This window comes from Sus scrofa, chromosome 6 (assembly GCF_000003025.6).
Source record: "Sus scrofa isolate TJ Tabasco breed Duroc chromosome 6, Sscrofa11.1, whole genome shotgun sequence".
Lineage (NCBI taxonomy): Eukaryota > Metazoa > Chordata > Mammalia > Artiodactyla > Suidae > Sus > Sus scrofa.
Window position 1 is genome coordinate 58763837 of NC_010448.4, and position 7794 is coordinate 58771630.

General features: G+C 57.1%; 1 protein-coding gene across 2 annotated transcripts; it reads right to left on the minus strand.

Annotated features, from left to right (window-relative positions):
• On the minus strand, nt 1-7532 carry LOC100521529 (leukocyte immunoglobulin-like receptor subfamily A member 6). Of its 2 annotated transcripts, XM_003134173.4 has the most exons (8): nt 5119-7527; nt 4926-4961; nt 4465-4749; nt 4018-4320; nt 3554-3850; nt 3006-3308; nt 2084-2134; nt 7-1949 (listed from the first exon to the last, which is right to left on the minus strand). In XM_003134173.4, exons 1-8 carry the CDS (start codon nt 5150-5152, stop codon nt 1813-1815), a joined length of 1446 nt encoding a protein of 481 aa, XP_003134221.2. In that variant the 5' UTR covers nt 5153-7527; the 3' UTR covers nt 7-1812. The 2 variants fall into 2 exon arrangements, with proteins under 2 accessions (XP_020950617.1, XP_003134221.2); XM_021094958.1 differs by lacking the exon at nt 4018-4320 and having other exon boundaries at nt 1-1949; nt 5119-7532.

Here is a 7794-nt window from a genome sequence, read left to right on the forward strand (position 1 = left end):
GCAAAGCCGGGTAGTTAACCCACTGATCCAGGCCAGGGATCCAACCCACATCCTCATGGAGACAAGTTGGGCCCTTCACTCGCTGTGGGTGCCCCCAGAGGCAACTCCTCCAGTTCTTTAGCATACAGTTTATTCCAGATGATTGAGTGGATGGCCCTGTGCCTTTCAGGCTCCCTGATGGTTGTTACTGTCTGTGGAATAGTGCATGTGGGTTAGTCCCAAATGCCTGATTCCTCTCCCAACATTTCTCCATTGGAAACCTGAAGTTTGATTTCTGTTGTGTCCGTCTGTGTCTGTTTTGTAAATGCATTATTGATACCATGTTAAAACCGAGATTCCCTGTGTCCGGGCTGTCTGTCACATGCTCTCTGTCTTTCTCTGTCTGAGTCACTGACCTCCGTGTGCGCGTCTCGAGGTCCATGTGTGTTGCTGCAAACAGCACTCTTCCATTCGGCTTCCCTCCCTGAGCCTCACCCGTCGTATCCACGTATCCACGTACCGCGTCTTCTTCTCCCTCCTCTGCCGACGGCCACGAGGTTGGCTGTTGTAAATGGGGCTGCGCTGGACACGGGGGTGCGTGGATCTTTTCAAATGGTGGTTTTCCCTGGATAGATGCCCAGGAGTGGGATTGCTGGGTCCTGTGGTGGTTCTACATTTAGTTTTCTGAGGAACCCCCATACTGTTCTCCATGGTGGCTGCACCAAGTTACCTTCCCACCAGCACCGTAGGGGGGGGTCCCTTTTCTCCACAGCCTCCCAGCATTTACTTTTTGTGGACTTGAAGAAATTTTTAATTTATATAAATACATATATATATTTGCTTTTATGGCCGCACCCATGGTACCTGGACCAGGGGTCAAATTGGAGCTTCAGCTGCCTGCCTACACCACAGGTCACAGCCACACCAGATCCTTAACCCACTGGGCAAGGCCAGGGATGGATCCTGTGTCCTCATGGATACTCATGAGATTCACTACCCCTGAGCCCCGACAGGAAGTCCCATCACACAACTCTCTTCCCTGCTTCCCACCTCTGCCTTCAGTGCATTTGCACGGGCACCCTGACGGTGGCCAGAAAGAGATAGTCTAAAGAGAGACAAAGGCCACGAGGATGGGCTTTTGACAAATGACATATTCTTAGGGTCCATTTATCAGCACGGCACCTGGCTGTCACCTCAAACACCAGGGTGTCCCTGCAAAGTGCAGGTGCTTCTGGAAGAACTGCACTGGGTGACATGTGATGAGGAGGGGAGGGCTGGAGATTCCAGAAAGGGCTTAAGGGAATCGTTTTGGATTCATCCGTTCCAAAGAGTACCTGATTTTTCGTCACTTGTTCAGTTTTTTATTTATTTTTATTTATTCGTTTATTTTTCTCTCTCAATCATTTTTTCTCTAGTTCAGTTCTTTAAACCATCTTTTGCTTCTGGCTGCAGAGGTGGAGGTCAGTAGTACATCTCAGGGAATGTGGAATTAAATTAAAAGACAAATATCCCCCATGAAATTGGACCAGAGCACGCAGGTGTTTCAGGTTTGGGCACACACCTGCCATGTGGGCTGCACCTCATGTCCCAGGTGAGAGAAGACAGGCCGTCAGGGAGAGGCGTCCAAGGAGGGGGAGAGCACCTCGGTTTAACAGAGGCAGAGCCTTGCACGGGGACTCCCCAGTCCTCCCCCGACACCCACACCCCATCTCTCACTCCACGGTCTCAGCAGGCAGTTCTCACAACACTGCGGATTCTCTTCCAGAACCTCCTGGGCCCATCGGCTCATTGCCAAGGCTGTGCCCTCTGGATGGTGCCCTGTGGCCTCTGTGCTCAGCTCCTGGCTGCGTCTTGGGTTCCTCCATGGCCATGTTGAACTTCAAAGAGCAGAATCCCAAGGCCCAGCAGGATCAGGGCAGCCACGGCCATCCGGACGATGTTCCCCACTGTGTAGTCTTGTCGGGGAGAGGCTAGGGGATGCGGACAGAGAGGTCACAGAGGTGAGGGCAGACCCCAGTCCCCCCAGAACCCTGGGCACAGCCTCCCCTTTATAGGACCTGCACCCCAGAACCCAGCCCCATAATTGAGGATTTTTCCTCCTCACCGCTCGTGGGATCTGGCTGGTTTTGTGATGGGCGGATGGTGTCTGCTGGTCCTGAGAATCATGAAGTGGGGTTTGGGTGAGGAGTTGGGGACACGCAGCCCTTCCCTGGGTTCTGTGTCCCCCTCTGTGGAGTCTGCCCTGTGTCCCCTCTTGTATGAGTGTCTCATACTTTTCTGGGGTCAGGACCCTGTGCTGACTGAGCTCTAACAGGGCAGACTCGGGACCCGTCCCCTGAGAACAGGAAGCTCAGCTGGTCAGTGGGGTTTACCCCACCGTGTCCCCCGAGTACTCCCCTCCACAGACCTGCACTCACCCCTGGGGGGGGCTGAGTCCGTGGGTGGGAGGGGTTGATCCTGGGAGCCTCCTGGGGGTCAGGATGGGAGGTAAGGGGGCTGGTCCCAACATCTCCCTCCCGTGACCACCTTTACCCACCCATCTCAGAGCCCCTGGAGCCCTGGGGTCCCCCCCAATCTCTGCCTTACCCCTCCCCCTGGATGACCAGCCTCTCCTTGAGCCTCTGAGCAGCATTAGTTCCTCAGAGACTCAAAACTGCCCTGTGGTGGCCTGTGCTCTCCGTGAGCAAATGGGCCCTGAGATTCCCCCATTGTTGAACTGGGGCCTGGGTGTGGGGGCTGGTGGCTCCCAGGGCTCCTGGGAATGAGGCCAGGAAGGGGCTGGGGGCTGGGGGCTGGGGCTGCCCCTGAGTCCCTGCCTCACCAAACTCTCCCTGCACCTGCCCTGTCTCCTCCTCAAGACCCTCCTGGTGCCCGCCTGGTACCTTTCAGACCTGGGGAGGGGAGGGATGGGCAGAGGCAGAAGGGCCTCTGAGGGGCAGGTCCCCTCACGCCCACCCCAGCCAGGAGCTCTCAGGGGACAGGGTCCTGGGCTGCCTGAGCTCAGGACAAGGTCATGGTGCTCTCACCTGAGATCTCGAGTTCCAGGGGCTGACTGGGCTGTGACAGCAGGTAGGGGTCCCTGCTGAGTGAGCCGTAGCACCTGTAGGTGCCCCCATGGGCCGAGGTCACAGGACCCATGGAGAACTGGGCCTGGTTCTGCCCAGCTCGGGGCTGTGACCTAAGACGCAGCGGGGGGTGGGCCGCCCCCTCCTTGGACAGAAGGAAAGTGTCCATGGGAACCCATGACCGACACAGCAGGGTCACGTTCTGTCCTGCGGCCACCGAGGGGCCCGGCTGCACCGAGAGGGAGGGTGTGGCAGGGAACCATCCTAGAGAGAAGGAGGTGGTGAGGGGCTACCGGCCGGCCTGATTCTGAACAGAGACTCGGCAGGGCCTCTCTGAGGACCCTCATCTGTGTGTATCTGTGTTTCTCTGAGCCTCTCCATCCCCCCAACCCCATGTCTGTCCCTCCCTCCCTGGGGACCCCTTCCCCTGGTCCCAGCATCCCCCCTGGGGCTCCCCCAGCAGGGCCTGTGCAGAGGCTGGGTCCCCGCCTGACCCGCTGGCTCCTCACCTGCCACCAGGATGTCCAGGGGGTCACTGGGGGCCGACCACAGGGAGGAGAGGTTGTGTCCACCATAGCATCTGTACCGGCCCCCATGGAGGCCGCTCACCTGGCCCAGGGGGAAGTGGGCCTGAGAGAGCCCAGCCTGGGGCTGCCAGGCAGGGCGCTGGCGGAGGACCCGTGCCCCCTCCTTGGCCAGAGCGAACCTGTCATAGCTGATGGCAGAGCGACACTGGAGGGTCAGGCTCTGTCCAGAGGCCACGACAGGGCCCTGCGGGGTCAGGAGGGAGGGCTTCCCAGAGCCCCCTGGGGAGAGAGAGCCCTGAGTTAGGGGCTGCTTCCCCCATGACCCCCTTGTCCCCCCTTGCCCCCAGGTCTCACTGTCTCTCACACTCTGGGTTCTGGTCCAGGAGCCCCACCCCCTGAGCCTCCCACTCACATGGGGCTCTGGGACCAGGCTGGGCCCCCCTCACCTGAGACCAGGAGCTCCAGGGGGTCACTGGGTTCTGACCACACCTGGGGTTTGTCTCTGAAAGAGCCATAGCATCTGAACGTCCCCCTGTGGCTGGGGGTCACGGGGCCCACAGGGAACAGGGCCCGGGTCTGCCTATTAGGGTGTTGCTGTGTGTCCAGGGTCCAGGAGGACTTGTGTTCTCCTTCCTTAGTCAGGATGAACCTGTCATATCTGTCCTGTGAGCCACACTGGAGGGTCACGTTCCCTCCTGAGGCCACCACAGGGCTGGGCAGGGCTGAGAGGGCGGGTTTTCTGTGGGCTCCTAGGAGAGAAGGGGGCAGCTTGTTACATGGGGCTCATGGCCCCTGAGCTCCCCCAGGGCTGGGCTGTGAGAGGGACCCACCCTGAGAGCAGACCCCTGCCTGAGATCAGAGCCTGAGGCTGGGCCCCCTGAGTGTCCTCTCACCTGTCACCACCAGCTCCAGAGTGTCACTGGGCTCTGACCTGCCAGAGGGGCTGATACAGTAACAGCGGTACCTCCCTGTGTAGTCCTGGGTCATGTACGGGATGGAGAACTTGGCCTTGTCCCCAGCCTCCAGTGGGCTCAGTCGGTCCCAGGGAGTTTGCCTTCCCTCTTTAACCAGATGGAACTTCTGGTCCCCCAGGGTCCCCTGACACCAGATGGTCACAGAGCTATTCCAGGTGACCAGAGGGCCTGGTTCAGCCCAGAGGGTGGGTTTGGGGAGGGTCCCTGGAAGGACATGAGAGACCAGGTCACAAGACCTCCCCGCCCCCAGGCCCCCAGCTCTCAGCCCAACCCTGCCTGGCTCCCCACCCTTCAGCCCCTCCCTGCCGTCTCCATGCCCAGTGCCTGGGGGTGGCCCCTTGTCCCCACTGAGGTGCTGGGACCTCTGGGCACGGACTCACCTGCCTGCACCTGGGTCCCCAGGCTCACACTCAGCCCTGGAAGAAAGCACCTGTGAGGACTTGCCCTGGACTCTGAGCAGAACCTTTCATGCCCGGGCGCCCCCTGGGTGCTGGGTGTCCCGAGAGCACAGGCTGGTGTGGGGAGGGGGCGGGTCCTCCCCGGAGCAGGGCTTCCCCTCGCCCTGCTTCTCACCGAGGCAGAGCAGGCCCGGGAGTGTGGGGGTCATGGCGTCTCCTCCCCGTGGTCCAGGCTGTGCAGCTGGAGGAGAGCCCAGCGCCCTCAGGACACACAGACTGCAGGGTGTGGCCCCTCGGAGGCTGGTGCCTGTCACTGGGCTGTCACGTCCGCATCCCCACAGAAGGGGGAACTGCCTCTTCCTGGGAGCCTGGTGCTTGTGTCCATGACAAACCTGGTGCCCCTTCCAGGCATAGGTGACCAGGCTGTGTCCTCCCTCTCAGAGCCTCCCCTTGGGGTCTCCTTCCTCCTCCGCCCGTCCATCAGCACATCCCTGTGGCTCCTCCGCGTGGACAGGGGTCACCAGTCCTGGAGATGCTTCAGATAAATGTAGGTTCCCCCTGCCCTGCAGAGCTCAGGTCATTAGAGACGCACATCTAGCATCTAAGTGCAGCTCAGTGTAGGTCAGCGCGGCCGTGAGCGCAGAGGAGAAGTCAAGGGCATGAGGGAAGGAAACAGGACTCCCAGCTCAGTCTGTGGCTTTTTTTTTCCCACACCCACCTCTGACTTCTCCTTTCCTGCAACAGCATCTACACCCCCCTCCTGGGGACAAGCCCCTCAGTCATTCATGCCTCGTTGGTGCTCCTGCTTTCTTGGACAGAACCGCTTCCTCCTCCTGTGATTCGTCCTCAGACTTAGGGGACAGTGAGTCACGTTACTGAAAAACCTGGCCTCCATTTAAGTATCTGTCCCTCACCCATGGCCTTTCGAACTGAGCAGTGACATTGTGAAAGGGTTTTCTTCCCCATTTTCAAAAGTTCCTTTGAAACATCCGTTTACTAGAGAGACTGAAGTGTGGTTTTTCCACTCTCGAGATAGCCTCGTCCTGTTTTCACGGTAGCCGATGAAGATGGTGGAGATGGAGAGTGGCTCTAAGTCATGAACTTCATTAATATCTCATGAACACTTGACATTGAGTCTAAGCTGTAAAAATAGTGAATCACCATGTTGTTTATCTGAAACGACTCCTATGTTCTCAATCAGCTGGACCTCAGGAAAAACCAACAGACACATGCACACATAATACAAAACTCCATCCATCCATCCGTGACTCTAGACATCGGCGTGAGAACATGGGGAAGGGAAGCACTGAGAACAGCTGTTGGATGTTTTGGAGGCAAGAACATTGGGAGAACATCAGCTCTATGGGAGAGATTGAGGATGGGTCCAGGTGACACTGACATGCCTCCTGGTTGGACAGGTAGAAATGCTCACAGGTCCTTGGTTATGTGAGGCTGGTCCTCAGGAAAGAAGCAAGGCTGGAAATAATTGTGAATCGTGAGCATAGAGATGATAGATCTGACAACGTAAAGTACAGTACGGAGGTGTCTCCCCCTGAGGTTCACACAGTGGCTGGGGTGGGCTTCCTGTGAGAGGGGGACCCAATGCCAGTGGTTCCACCCAAGACCCGTGGTTGTGTGGTTCCACCGCATCTAAATCCAGGGACCAGAGGAACGCATGACCAGAGCCAAGGAAGGCAGGGGTTGTAGTGCAGGCATGGGCTCATCTCTAGGGCCCTTTGTGTGAATAAAAAGGGGTCTGCCTCTTAGACCCCACTTTCAGGATCTTCAGCCTCAGGAGCTCTGTTGTCCAGTATGCACTGTTTGTTCCCTCCCGTACGAGACATGGAGGCGCCAACAACGAAGAGTAAGTGTTGCCTGGCACTTCTAGTTTTTTAAATAGATGGACCTGGTGGAATACCAGCTATGTTCCCTGTGCTGGACAATCCGTTCTCATATTTGTTTTGCATATATTAGTTTGTATCTCTTAATATCCTACTGCTATCTTGCCTCTCCCATCCCCCTTCCTCTCCCCACTGGGAACTACTAGTTTGTTCTATTTCTTCTCATTCATTTTATTTTTCAGTTTCCACATATAGGTTATTTTTTCAAGATGAAATTACACTTCCATTTCCAAATCCAGTGGAACACCTCAGAGTTTATCCTCGTCAAATCCCTTTGCACATCTATAAATCCCATCATAGACATTGAGTAACTTGGCTCCCTTTATTCCTAATATATTGACTCAAGGCATCTCCTCTCCCAACCCCTTCCACACCCTCCTCGGTCCTCACCCCTGCGCCCACTCCCCACAGTTCCTGGCTCCTTGTTGACAAGAACACCTTCCGGAGGCTCCCCCTCCTCCTCTCAAGCATGGTCTCTCCTCGGGTGCTGGGTGCCCCTTGCGACCTTGATGCAGGACACCCTCCCCAACCCCGCCACAATCCGTCTTCCTGAGAATCCCAGATCTCTGTCCGAGATAACGGAGCGAGAGACGGGATGACAAGAGTGTTCTGGGAGTGTCAGAGGCTTTGATCTGCGGGATTCTCAAAACCGAACACGGAGGGACAAGATGGAGGAGGAGTAGGGAGGAGTAGGGGGACACGCTCGCCCTCTCCCACAAACACAACAAAAAAAGCACATCTACAGAATAAATGACTCGCACAGAACAGCAACCAATCGCTGGCAGAGGAACCTAAACTCCAATAACGGCTAGAAGTTCGTGACATTACTGGGCAGAACGGGAGAAAAGAGGAGAGTGAGAGAAGGTGAATCCGAGCGGGACGGGCGCTCCCGAAAGGGAACTGCGGAGGAGAAAGGGATCCCGCACCCTGGAAAGTCACCTACACGGGGG

Excerpts from the sequence above, each read along its gene's own strand:
- LOC100521529 (XM_003134173.4), bottom strand. The coding sequence starts at position 5,152 with ATGACCCCCACACTCCCGGGCCTGCTCTGCCTCG. Across the intron at positions 4,750-4,925 it reads GGGGACCCAGGTGCAGGCAG|GGACCCTCCCCAAACCCACC; the intron begins GTGAGTCCGTGC and ends ATGTCCTTCCAG. Across the intron at positions 3,851-4,017 it reads CCTGGAGCTCCTGGTCTCAG|GGGGCTCTGGGAAGCCCTCC; the intron begins GTGAGGGGGGCC and ends CTCTCTCCCCAG.